The 13,281-nt window shown below is 54.4% G+C and overlaps 3 protein-coding genes across 3 annotated transcripts; 2 read left to right on the top strand and 1 right to left on the bottom strand.

Annotated features, from left to right (window-relative positions):
• The first annotated feature begins 142 nt into the window (after positions 1-142).
• On the top strand, positions 143-2,551 carry QBC33DRAFT_537880 (serine hydroxymethyltransferase). Its single transcript, XM_060427828.1, has 4 exons — positions 143-489; positions 553-603; positions 679-1,043; positions 1,102-2,551. The coding sequence occupies exons 1-4, from the start codon at positions 427-429 to the stop codon at positions 2,090-2,092; spliced, it is 1,470 nt and encodes a 489-aa protein (XP_060283494.1). The 5' UTR covers positions 143-426; the 3' UTR covers positions 2,093-2,551.
• A 135-nt stretch (positions 2,552-2,686) lies between these two features.
• QBC33DRAFT_578133 (bromodomain-containing protein) lies at positions 2,687-6,238 on the bottom strand (the record flags this gene model as incomplete). The annotated part of the gene is made up of 3 exons (XM_060431036.1): positions 2,687-3,880; positions 3,945-5,089; positions 5,152-6,238. 3 exons carry the CDS (start codon positions 6,236-6,238, stop codon positions 2,687-2,689), a joined length of 3,426 nt encoding a protein of 1,141 aa, XP_060283493.1.
• A 2,171-nt stretch (positions 6,239-8,409) lies between these two features.
• Positions 8,410-11,924, top strand: QBC33DRAFT_451485 (acyl-CoA dehydrogenase/oxidase; the record flags this gene model as incomplete). Its single annotated transcript, XM_060424607.1, has 7 exons — positions 8,410-8,623; positions 8,713-9,738; positions 9,797-9,837; positions 11,147-11,209; positions 11,325-11,354; positions 11,529-11,712; positions 11,785-11,924. The coding sequence occupies 7 exons, from the start codon at positions 8,410-8,412 to the stop codon at positions 11,922-11,924; spliced, it is 1,698 nt and encodes a 565-aa protein (XP_060283492.1).
• Positions 11,925-13,281: the final 1,357 nt, after the last annotated feature.

The raw sequence follows: 13,281 nt of genomic DNA, 5'->3' as shown, positions 1-13,281 counted from the left end.
GGTTGCTGTCATATTCGTCCTCGAGTTGTGGATTTGTTGTAGCTCCGTGATGTGCCTCCCTCTCTAGCTATGTGCCCGGCTTGAGAGATACCTAGGTTTGGATTCGGTATCTTTGTTGACTTGGGCGTAACCGGGTTGGTCAATTGCGTATACATAGAGCTACGTATTAGCTACCTTGGTAGATAAGGGAGCTGTCTGCGGGGAGACGAATTGGAGATAGAAGCGAGGAAGCCCACCAAAGGCCATCCATCCACCCCCGCGGAGCTCTCCTGCCCCGCTTGCCGCCTACTTAGTGCATTGGGAAATTTTTCTCTCTCGCTTCCTCCCTCAACTCGATACCAGGACAAGCCTTCTGCCACCAACTCCCACGACACCTACTCCTACACAAAGAAGAAAGCAGCTGGTTCGTTTGCCACGATCGCTACCATGGCTTCCAATGGCAACAACGGGGCAGAGCCCAGCTACGCGCTCTCCAACACTCACAAGGAGGTTCGTCTACTTCCCAGCCATGCTGAGTGGCTGAAGCTGGCAAGTCTGACTCACCGCCCCTAGATGCTCGAGAAGTCTCTGGTCGATTCCGACCCTCAGGTTGCCGAGATCATGGTAAGTGTTCCATATTCGACGCTGATCCCGTCCTGGTTCTTGTTGTTGTTCTTGTCTGACTCTGGTCCAAAACAGACAAGGGAGATCCAGCGCCAGCGCGAGTCCATCATCCTGATTGCCTCCGAGAATGTCACCTCGCGTGCCGTCTTCGACGCCTTGGGATCGCCCATGTCCAACAAGTACTCGGAGGGCTACCCTGGTGCTCGCTACTATGGAGGAAATCAGCACATTGACGAGATCGAGCTCCTCTGCCAGAAGCGTGCCCTCGAGGCATTCCACCTCGACTCCGCGAGGTGGGGTGTCAACGTCCAGTGCCTGAGTGGCAGCCCTGCCAACCTGCAGGTCTATCAGGCCATCATGCCCCCTCATGGCAGGCTGATGGGCTTGGACCTGCCCCATGGCGGCCACTTGAGCCACGGCTACCAGACCCCCCAGCGCAAGTAAGCATAGGTCCCAAATAACCATGTCATAGGTTCTGCCTGCTCACCGTTGCCACAGGATCTCCGCGGTTTCCACTTACTTCGAGACTATGCCCTACCGTGTCAACCTTGACACTGGCATCATCGACTACGATCAGCTTGAGGCGAACGCCCAGCTGTACCGCCCCAAGATCCTGGTCGCTGGTACCTCGGCCTACTGCCGCCTGATCGACTATGAGCGCATGCGCAAGATTGCCGACTCTGTTGGTGCCTTCCTGGTTGTCGACATTGCACATATCTCTGGTCTCGTCGCCGCCGAGGTTATCCCATCGCCCTTCCTGTACGCTGATGTGGTCACTACGACGACCCACAAGTCGCTCCGTGGTCCGCGTGGAGCCATGATCTTCTTCCGGAAGGGCGTTCGGTCGACCGACCCCAAGACCGGCAAAGAGACTCTGTATGACCTGGAGGGCCCCATCAACTTCTCTGTCTTCCCGGGCCATCAGGGCGGTCCCCACAACCACACCATCACTGCCCTGGCCGTTGCCCTGAAGCAGGCAGCCACCCCCGACTTCAAGGCCTACCAGCAGAAGGTCGTTTCCAACGCCAAGGCGCTGGAGAACAAGCTCAAGTCCCTCGGCCACAAGCTCGTCTCCGACGGCACCGACTCGCACATGGTCCTCCTCGACCTGCGCGCCTTCCACCTTGACGGTGCCCGCGTCGAGGCCGTGCTCGAGCAGATCAACATTGCCTGCAACAAGAACAGCATCCCCGGCGACAAGAGCGCCCTGACGCCGTGCGGCCTGCGCATCGGCACCCCGGCCATGACGAGCCGCGGGTTCGGCGAGGCCGACTTTGAGAGAGTCGCTGCCTACATCGACGAGAGCATCAAGATCTGCAAGCAAGTCCAGGGAGCCCTGCCCAAGGAGGCCAACAAGCTCAAGGACTTCAAGGTCAAGGTTGCCAGCGGCGAGGTTCCCAGGATCAACGAGCTCAAGAGTGAGATTGCCGCCTGGTGCCATACCTTCCCGCTGCCCGTTGAGGGCTGGCGGACGGATGCCGGCATGTAAGGCCGCGGCTAGCATTTCGGCCATGGCGAGATGAGATATATGCAGGGGGACACGAAGATGAGGCATGGTTCAACAAGAGGTATAGAGAAAAACAAAAAGAAGGGAAATTTGGGACCTTTTCAACTGGACCTGGGGATACACAAGTTGTGTGTGCAATTGGGATTGGGCTATTTTCAACATCTGGCATGAGAGAATGTTGGGATCAACCCCTTGGGAGGAAACATCCGCGTATTCACTCAACGAAAACTGATCGGAAATGGGAAACGGGAGAATCGTTCTCGTCAGGGGCATATCTCATATGGCGTTGCAATTACCATGGGGGAGGGGGGTTCAATCATGGGCACACTTTAGCTCGGGGGCCATGTGGAGTTTGATTTTTTTGGCCTCCTGTTTTTGAGTTGGACTGCTTCAACGCAGCGTCGCGCTCTATTTGATAACAATCCTCATATACATTGGAACTTCCTTTCCAGGCTCGTGATCGTGACAGACAACATTCATCAGGCATACCTGAAGAGACAAAGGGGTTTATTGAAACAGGTAAAAATAGTAGTGCGGGACTCGGCATTAGGGTCAAGGTAACGCTTCAGCGTGCGTTCAACGTTCAATGCTCTCCGGGCTCATCATGCTGACAGGATCGTCCTTATCAGTCTGACTGGCATTGCCCTGGCTCTGCATGCTCTCAAGCCTTTCCATCGGGGGTGCTCGTGGCAGGTGATTTGGGCCCACACCGTTGGCAATAGTGACATTCTTCAGCCTCTTTGAAGGCGTGTTGCCCTTTTCTGGAGAGGCATTGACAGCGTTTTTGCCATCCGTGACTTGGGCCTGCCCAGACTCGAGCTTCTTCTTCTTCTTGGCTAGCGCGATTTGCTCCTTTGGCGGCCGTTTCTGCGGCGAGACAATTTTGCCAGTCGCGCCAAGGCGAGGCCGAGGTCGCCGTTGCTTGACCGGCAGATCTTCGTCCTCCACTAGCGGCTGATCGCCATTGGCGTGCAGCTTGGCGAGGAAGAAATTCTTGACCAGGCCGATTTGTTCCTGGATGTTCTCCCTCGTGACAGGTTCCAACGGCGGCGGCGCTTCGAACAGGTCCGAGGTTGTGGTCCCGACTGTCTGGGTCTGCATCTGGAACTGGCTCCGCACACGCGACTGAAGCAGATGGAGGGGGACTGACATCATGTCGAGACCCATCTCCTTGTCGAGGCCCAACGCTTTGAACCCGAAGAAATCCTCTCCGAGCTCCTCTGCAAAGTCACCCCCGATAAACTGTTCGCTACCGTCGTTGAAGGCACCAGCACCGTCCGGCCCAACGTCGGTGAGAGCGGGTCGTAGCAGGTCAGCCAAGTGAGCCTTCATCCGCTCGTGGATGACGCCGAGTCTCGACCCTAGTCTGTCGACATCGTCTCTCGCATAAGTTTCAAGTGCCTCGACATCATAACCATTCTCTGCGAGAGCGTGCAAGAGGATCTCCTCAGATGTAAATCTTGGTTGGAACCGGGTGCGTTTATCAGTACTCGCCCCTGGGGCAACAATCTTTTCGGCCTCGCCGTAGACATTGCAGGACCGAGACAGCTTCATCAGATAATCGCCGGCAATCTCGGTGATCGCGTCGAGGGCGGAGGGCTGAAGCTCCTCAAAGCCGGCGTGGTAGAAAACTTTAGCGACGGAGCGTTGCATGGCTGACCTGCAGACCTCCGGGGCCATAACTGGTCCCTCTCCGCATAAGAAATGAGGCTCAATATCAGCCTCTACGAAAGGCTCCGGATTACACTTGGGGAATTGATTCGAGTACACCTAGTTGATGATTGTCAGCATGCGGATCTACACGACACGGCATGTCAAGACAAGGGCTACAAACCTGTGTTTGAATCTGCATCTGCTTGATGACACCGATCTTGGAACAGAGCTTGCGGGTCTCCTGCATCTGTCGGATATTGTCGTCGAACTTCTTCGTCAGTCGGCTGGAGGGCGCGACAAATGATCTCTCGGGAACTAGCCGGAGGAACTCCTCGTGCTGGTTGATCACTTGGCCCTCTCCGTCCTCTATCCAGCGGAGCTTGGGAGGGATATCCGGGACCACGGTCTGCGGTTCATAGTAATCTGGGACTGTCCTCTCGACCTGGTCCTCCATGCCCTCGGCAAGGGTCTCTGCCGCTTTCCCAGAGGCGACCGACGCTTCGGTTTGGACACCGCTCAACACGCCAGCCTCCTCGGCCTCCCTCCTGGCCTTTAGGAACCGGCGCATTCCTGCCTTGTTCCGCAACAGAGCGGGTTCATCTACATTAAGTCTGTTGTTGTTGAAGATTTGGAATCGCTCTTTAGCGAGCAGGGCTCGGTCCTTCTTGGTGACCTGCTTCCAGATTTTGTATTCCTCGTCCTCGTATACTTGCTCCGCTGCGTCGCCCAGAGCCTGGCCCAAGGCGATTCCATTCAGGGAGGGCCCATCGATGTCCATAGCGTCAACATTGCTGATTCCGGAGTGACCATTCACTGCGCTGGGGGTGATGGATCCACCAACGGGAGGAGTCGCAAAGCCATTGCTCCCCTCGACTTCGGAGCCCTCTCGATGCGACTTGAGGAGGCCGTTGAGTTGGGGCAATGGCTTCTGCTCAACGTTTGGGCTTCCCTCCTTCTGGTCTGAAGGCGCTTTCCGAGACTTATTGGCCCCCTTCGTGCCGGCTTTCCGGCCGCGTGATGACATAATCGGCTCGTCGTCACTGTCGTCGCCGCCATCGTCATCTCCGCCGTTTTGTTTCCGGCGCTCCTCGGCCTCAACTTCGGCCCTAGGACGGATCACGAGATCTGGTATTAACGGAATGAGCTTTTCCGCTTCCTTCCGCATACCGTTGGCCATCCGTCGAAGTGGGTGACCCATGTCTTGGTTGTACTTGAGACAGTTATCCCAGATCAAGTTCAGGTCGGTGACGAATTCCGCCTTTGACTTGTACTGAAGTCCCTTGAGCTTCTTGGTCATGGAACCAAGATCCATAGGGTGCTTGATGACTGCCAACCATGTCAGCCGGGGGTCACAAATCAAGGCGCGCAAATTCACTTTAGTCACTTACAGTTGTGGTAATCTGGCGCATCCCTCTTGTTTACTCGGTTGAGGAAGGGGGTTGAATACTCCGTGTGCGCTTTCAGTTCGCTGAGGACCTTCTCCAGCGCTTCGTAGAGCTCCTCCTGTCCAACGTTCTCCTCACTCGCCCACTTGCTCCTATTCTTCCGCACTTCATTCATGAGAGATCGTAGCTCTGCATCGGATGCCCGGACTAGGTTGCGCTTGATGTCGATCCTCGCAATAAGATGTTTCAAGGTCAGGCTCGAGGCGCCGAGGTTCGCGTTACTAAGGGAACCGTGGTTCTGTCCAGGACCATTGTTCGCAGCATTATTGTTCGTCTTGTCCATCTCGGCTTGGAGCTGTTTTTCGGACTCCTCCAGCTGTTGCTGCTCCAGCATCGCCGTTCGGTCGTTCTCGAGTGTGTAAAAGAGGGTGTGGAAACTCCGCTTCGCAGCCTCCTCGGTGGCATTCCTCGCCTCCTCCAGCTCCTTCCGCGCATCTTCCGAGGTCTTCACATGCCCTTGTGGCCCATCCTCTTTAGCCTTGTCGGTCGTCTTGTCAGGCGACGAGACAGAATGGACCGGAGAGCTGCCGGACTTGGACGGCGAGAGAAGGAACTTGGTGGCGGAACCATCCGCATTCTTATACTTGTGGGGAGAAGCGTGGGCATTCCCTTCGTCTTCATCTTCTTCATCCTCGTCATCATCGTCGCCGTAATCATCCTCGTCGATGACACGCTTCGCCCTTTTGCGCGGCGGTTCCTGGATCGGCGCATGGTCGGTGGGGGCGGGTAATGATGCGGGGGAGACGGGCGATGGGCGCTTCAAATTTGATATCGCAGAGTAATCATAGCCTCCTTCCTCAGTAAACATCAACGCGATCTTTGCTTCGCTTTTGCGAAAGAGATCCGAGAAGTGGGCGCGGCGGGTCTCTTCCTCGAGGTCAGATGATGCCTCAGGCATCAACGCCAGGGAATGATCGATGGGGGTCTGCGTCGGCACTGGACCATCGCCAAGGAGGTGATTCATCCTATTTCCGTTGACATGATTAATAGGAGGCGGCGGCCAGGCATGCTGGCCGTTTGCGAAGGACATTTTCGGTCCGGATCGATGGCGTTGGCGAATGTCGGCGGGTCGCCATGCGCAGGGGCAATGCGCTCGCGGACAACCGACACCAGGGCGTTTTGGGCGGCCAAGGTCACATGGGAAGAACGAGTGGCATCCGCAGAGATGATTGACGAAGTTTCTAAGCGATCGCGTTTGTTTTGGCGGCGCCTTGATGGATTTCGGTATGGGGGATTTCTTGGGGAGATGAACGTGAGGTCAAGTTTAGAGCAGGGTCGTGCCGCTTGCTGGTGGTCGAGCCAATCTTCTGCGTCGGTAAGGTCCCTTAGCAGTTCGAAGGGCGAGGGGGACATTGACCGCAGCACGTAATGACCGTCGCCCATCCGCGAGACCTTTCCAAAAGAACTCAAAGTCTATATTCCAATCCTACCCAAAAGTGAAAACCCAGAAACAACTTTTCGCACCTCATAGCACTGAATTGGATCCTGTCCCTCGCCGTGGAAGAGAGATTCAGAAGTACATGCTGGGAGGCTCACGTGCGCGATTCGAGGCCTGATCACGTGCAGTTCCATGTGGCTTCCTGGGTATCAGTTTGAAGCTGACGCAACCGTCAATGGCAAAATAATGATATTTACAAGACGAGAAATGGAAATGTCCCATGTTTAAATACCAGGCCCTCCCAAATGCTGGAAATGAATGATTTATAGCTTATGGCCCTGCCTCATTGATGCGTACCAACAGTTTGGTGTTTTGCAAGCACCCCCACTCTCTGTTGGCCTGCGCCACAGGTGACACTTGCATCTCCAGCCTCGAACCAGACGTCAGCCAAGGCTCTCCCTCAGCTCCGACAACTCCCAATCCCATCCCAGAATACAACTCGAGAAGCAATATAAGGATGGTGCCGATCATACAGTAACATAACAAAAAACCCCTGTGATCAAGGCAAAGACAACTTGCTACGCAACCTGGTGAACGATGAGGATACGCCTCCCTTTCGCAGGCAAGTTTATCCAAAGAGAGCATCCCCCCAGCACAGACTACGTATTAACATCCCTGTTTTGTGTAGCCGTCTTCTTCCTGCTCCTTCTCCTCGCCGGATACGCCGGTCTGACCTCACTTCAGATCGATGTCTACGTCAACGACAAGGTGCTGCACCTCTTCACCTTCTTTGCGCTAACGGTGGCCTTCTACTGGATCGTGGACACGAACCGGCGGCGCACCCTCAACCTGACACTCATCATATGCACGATTTGCCTGGGTGTCGGCTCCGAGTTCCTACAGAACTTCCTGCCTAACGGGCGCGATTTTGATCTCTACGACATCCTCGCCAACGTCGTCGGTAGTCTCGCAGCGCTCGGCCTGTGTTCCTGGTATCACAAGCGCATGGTAGACAGGAAGAGGCAGCGTAAACAATACAATGCGGTGCCTGGAGAAGATACGGGGGAAGACCTTGAACTCGGCGAGGGCGTGGGCGGAGGGCACGAGGAAGGCGTCATCGAGTCGAGCGGACCTGCTGGTGGAGGCCATGGGGAGAGGGCGGGGATGACAGAGGAAGACGTTGATAACTGGGATGAGCCCAGTGTCGATGTATGGAACGAGAATGACCTCGGCGATGTCGGCACCTCAAAGAATGTTACGTAGGTAGCCTGATACATGGCAGCGGCCCTTGAATATGGTGTCCAAGCTGGAGTTGCTCTACTGCGCACTGCTGTGGATGCTATCAAAGCGAGGATCCTGGAGCTTGTAAGCGTGATGTATCGGTTATGATAATGGGCAGCGTAACTGGTAGCAATATATGTAGGATATTTTAGTTGCAGCACAATATTGAGATACATAGCTGGCTAACTGGCTAGGTACCTAGGTGCCTCCTTTTCGAGATGCCCCTTTCTACAGGTGCGGTCCGGTGTCCGAAGACAACCAACTCTGCCGTCACAGTCAGGTCTCACATACTTTACCTATCCATTATGCAATGCACAATTCCCAGTCTACGCTTCAGAAGACTCGAAGCAATGGCAGTGAAAGAGTACATATCTCAAGTGGCCAATCACATGACCTGGGCACTTTCGCAATGCCGAGGCTAGCTCACTCCGGCAGGGAACCCGGCAGAGCTCCCCGCTTCCAGCGTATTTAGATAGAGCCCTCTCCTCTTGAAGTCCGCACGCCTTTGTTGGGAGAATTGCCACCTGGAAGTTTCACAGACAATGTCCAGACTTTTGTATCGCCAGTGCCCACGGCGGGTTCATCCCCGTTTCCCTCGGGCGTCCCTAGTTCGCAGTTATACTTCTGCGTCGCCCATCTCACAGTTCGACTGGGAGGATCCTCTGGCATCTAAGAACCTGTTGACTGAGGAGGAATTGGCTATATCTCAGACAGCCGAGCGGTACTGCCAGGAGCATATGCTTCCTCGCGTTTTACGTACGACCAATTGAACAGTTTGCAAGCTCGACCCTTCGTGCCTTCCTGGCCCGGCCAGGTCACGCTAACACCAACAAACCACACTCCAGAAGCTTATCGTGATGAACATTACGATGCCAAGATTCTCGAAGAGATGGGCGAGATTGGACTCCTCGGGGCTACGATTGACGGTTACGGTTGTGCCGGCGTCTCGACAGTTGCCAGCGGGCTGATTACTCAGGCGGTCGAGCGGGTGGACAGCGGTTACCGCAGCGGCATGTCTGTGCAGTCCTCACTTGTCATGGGCGGTATCAACGACTTTGGGACGGCTGAGCAGAAGGAGAAGTATCTTCCGCCAATGGCAAAAGGGAAGCTCCTTGGTGCCTTTGGCCTGACCGAGCCCAACCATGGCAGTGATCCTGGGTCCATGGAAACCACTGCCAGACCTCATCCGCAGAAGAAAGGCTACTACCTCGTTAACGGATCGAAGACATGGATCACAAACTCTCCCATTGCGCATGTCCTCCTCGTCTGGGCAAAACTGAAGGAAACCGGGAAGATCCGTGGCTTCCTCGTAGACAGGAGGGACTGCCCTGCCGGAACGCTAGAAACACCGGCCATCAAGAACAAGACTGGGTTGAGGGCGTCGATGACGGGTATGATCCAGATGGACGATTGCCCCGTCCCAGAAGCGAACATGTTTCCGGATGTCGAGGGGCTAAGAGGTCCCTTCACCTGTCTTAACAGTGCCAGGTATGGGATTGCCTTCGGCACGATGGGGGCCCTGGAAGACTGCATCTCCCGGGCCAGGGAATATGCTCTGGAGCGAAAGCAATTCAAGGGCAATCCCATCGCCAAGTACCAGCTGGTCCAGAAGAAGCTGGCGGATGCTATTACAGACGCAGCGTTTGGGGTGCTCGCGGCCATCCAGGTTGGCCGGCTGAAGGACGAGGGGAAGGCCACTGCCGAAATGATCAGTATGATCAAACGCCAGAACTGTGATACAGCGCTACGGAACGCTCGAGTGCTCCAGGAGATACTCGGAGGAAATGCGGTCAGCGACGAGTATGGAATCGGCCGCCATGTGGCAAACCTCTTCGTCACTCAGACATACGAGGGTCAGAGTGACATCCATAGTACGTTCCCAAGAATATCACCCCAGCTAACTTGAAGCGGAAACTTGACAGATTCTAGGCCTCATACTCGGACGAGCTGTTACTGGGCTACAGGCCTTCGTTTAAAAGCCCTTGCACGGCCCAGACGGCCGGTCACCTCTACCGCCAACTATCCAACCCGGCATTTGCAACAAGCAGGCGCCTTGACGAAGGTATGGCAAGTGTTGATAGACCCGGTGACAGTGTTTGTATAAATGTTGGTATAAATATAATATGGTGTGGTGACTGCGCTAGTTAACTGCGGTGCAAGGCGTGAGTGGCGAGAGAGGCGTGAGAGGCGTGAGAGGCCAATAAGAATAAGTTACTGTGTGCCTCGGATCCAGTACAACAAGGCTGTATCGCGTGTAGGCTGCGCACCCGCCTCTGTGGATATAGATTTGGTGAGGGCCATGTTCGGAAGCAGCCGGAGTGAAGCCACAGGTATTTGGAGGCTGCTTGGGAAAAGGAGGCTCAGCTTGGCTGCTTGGTTAGGTAATCCCGGGAACTTCCATCTTCTATATGATAGGAGGCAAACTGAGCTGAGCAGCTGAGTAAACAGCCAGTAAGGCTCATCAGCCATGTCATTGATGTTTGGTCAGATCGGATGCTAGAGCTAGATTATATAAGGTGGCAATGATGGTTGAGAATTGCCCGACCAGGGCAGTGGCCAGTGAGTGACCAGTGTGACCCATGCGCCTGGTCCACAAGCGCTACCCCACCGGCTGCTGGTTTTAACTCTAGCATGTCCTCAGGCAAACGCTGCCCTTTGTCATGTCTGTCCTGCTTTGGGCTGGCGCTACAATTTCCCGCCTGCCATCCATCCTTCATCCACTGCATTCCACCCTCACTTCCCCATCATTCTTCATTCTCATCTTGGCGACTACCTATCAACGGCAGACCTGCCTGACTGGAATATCCCTTGCTCCTGGTCAGTTTCCCCCCAAAAGCAGTCCCATATCCACATCCATTTTTGTGCTGGTCACCCAGCTATACCTGACTGTGCAGCCTGATCTATTGATTCACTCGTATTCTTCCGCCTTCCACGCTGACCCGGCGCTCTTTTAAATCCAGCCCGTCGCCTCCTGACTTCCACCTTCGACGCACCCAAAAAAAAAGAAAAAACCTCTTCAACACCCACACCCGACATCCACATCTCGAAATGGCGTTGAAGCGCATTAACAAGGAGCTCACTGACCTCGGCCGGTAAGTTCCTTCATTTCCGGTGCCCCCTTCACGAGTTGGAACACCCCCTAGTCTCCGTCATTTTGGGCTGCAAACATGGTGGGGTGCTCCTGGGGCGGGGTCAGAATTGGAGCCTGCCCATCTGGCTGTCCATCAAGCGCCAGACAACCTCATATCGGCCACCAATATTTTTCAAGATGCTAACAAGTCGTTTTCCTCTCGCAGTGACCCTCCTTCATCATGCTCAGCTGGTCCTGTCGGCGAAGACCTGGTACGCAAAACAGCCCCACTCTCGACAAGCATTGGTCTCATTTGAGCATGAGACCTTGCCTCTGGCGCAGATCTGAGATATGTATGGACATGGTACTGATATATAGAGTGCACAGTTCCACTGGCAAGCCACAATCATGGGACCGGTAGGCACTTCTCCCATTTGTTTACCCTCCTTGCAACTGCAATTTTCGAACGTGTTGCTGTCGCGCCCCCCTGGCCTGATCATGGCGAGGGTCGAGGAGGGCAGGATACGGACCAACGGGATTAGGTGTTGAAGTGGACTTGTTAAATCAACAGGCTAACCATTGTGTGAACAGGGTGACTCACCTTACTCTGGCGGTGTCTTCTTCCTAGCCATCCACTTCCCGACAGATTACCCCTTCAAGCCCCCCAAGGTCAACTTCACCACCCGGATCTACCACCCGAACATCAACTCCAATGGCAGCATCTGCCTAGACATCCTCCGAGACCAATGGAGCCCAGCGTTGACCATTTCCAAAGGTAGCCCTCCCCTACTTCTCTTCTTCCACGGCATATTATCCGAGACTACGTCATACTAATTGGTGCTGCCAGTGTTGCTCTCAATCTGCTCAATGCTGACGGACCCCAACCCCGATGACCCCCTGGTCCCTGAGATTGCCCACGTGTACAAGACCGATCGCGCTAGATACGAGGCGACAGCCAGGGAGTGGACTCGCAAGTATGCCATCTAAGGACATTGTTGACCAGGAGACCTGGATGCATTTGGTGGTGCGTAATGCCTCGGCGGATTTGATCGATCGTTTCGCTTTCCGCGATTTTTACGGGCATCCGCGATGATCGTTATTCTGCCATTCGGGGAATCTCTTTCAATTGAGAGAACTCTTAGCTGGGGACACTTTACATGGAAGGCCCTGCTCTTGGTTCATGAGGGACGGTAACGGTTGCAGGAAGCAGTGAGGGGGGAAGCAAGGCATTCATGAGAGGCAGCAGCCCGGTACACTAAACTACTACTACCACTACTACATCATGAAATTATGGACTTGGAAGGGTCTCGGTGATTGTATCGCACTTTGTTTGCTCCAATCCTATTTGTCTTTGACCGCAGCGTTGTTGAGAGATTCTATTTACACGCACATGACAAAATTGCAGTTAGCCTACTTAAATTCACCTTGGTATCAAGGTCAGCGTCGTTGCGGGTTAACCCCCCTGAATGGCGTCCTTGTGTTCTGTGTTCATTTGCCCCCGTGCTTCCTCAACAGAGGCAATATATGTGAATAAAACGACCGTAACCATTATCCCGAACTTTGTCGGTTACTTGTTTGGTACTTTGGGTGCCTGAACGAGAGCTTATTCTTCATCGATCCCGAATCTTGGGCAGCCAGGGGGGTTGACATCGTCCCCGCGCCATCCTAGATCACCCTGAAGGAAAGCCACTGTGTAAACCAGTGCTCACGCGCCGGATCCTACGAGGCATAGTTATCGAGCAGTGTATTTAGGGGAAGAATATCAGGCCTTGGCCTTAGATAGATCTGTGGATCGAGGCCAGCAAATTTGGTCATTCCCGGCAGAGACCTACTCCCGGCAGATTTTGTTTGCGTCAGGGCGGCCAGCACGGGATGCCTCGCGACAAAACCGCCATTAGATAGATAGATGTCCTGAAGTCGGGGCTTGGACAGGGGAAGGATCGTAGGAGGAGGGGGGGAAGAGGGCAAGATAGAAAGAAAAGATAGAACGGAACAATGAAAAAAGGAACAGAGAAAAAGGCCTTAGAAAAAAAAGGAAAAGAGCGTAAAACACGGTATGTGTGGAATCGGGACCCCCGTTTCCCTCCGTTTGCAGTATCAAAAAGACTTCTCTGCCATCCATCGCCCTGCCTGCTCCATAGGCTGGAAGGCGATCGAGGTGGCATTGTATTGTATATATTGGTGTTGAGGCTGAGTTGAGGCGGGATCAACGTACATGTACATCTCCACTTGAGATGCATGTCGATCTCGAGAGATCTACGACCACTTCTAGGTGCCAGGAGGGAGGGGAAAGTTAACGATACTTCACAACCCATTCTGTTATCAGACACTCTTCCAACATCCT

Source organism: Phialemonium atrogriseum (assembly GCF_030411735.1).
Source record: "Phialemonium atrogriseum strain 8032-3 unplaced genomic scaffold QBC33scaffold_12, whole genome shotgun sequence".
In the NCBI taxonomy this organism is placed as follows: Eukaryota; Fungi; Ascomycota; class Sordariomycetes; order Cephalothecales; family Cephalothecaceae; genus Phialemonium; species Phialemonium atrogriseum.
This window is presented reverse-complemented; position numbering and strand designations above follow the sequence as displayed.

Bases quoted from the DNA above. Each gene is read 5' to 3' on its own strand.
- QBC33DRAFT_537880 (XM_060427828.1), top strand. From the start codon at position 427: ATGGCTTCCAATGGCAACAACGGGGCAGAGCCCAGCTACGCGCTCTCC. The intron at 490-552 runs GTTCGTCTACTT...CACCGCCCCTAG, and splicing joins TCTCCAACACTCACAAGGAG to ATGCTCGAGAAGTCTCTGGT. The intron at 604-678 runs GTAAGTGTTCCA...GGTCCAAAACAG, and splicing joins CTCAGGTTGCCGAGATCATG to ACAAGGGAGATCCAGCGCCA.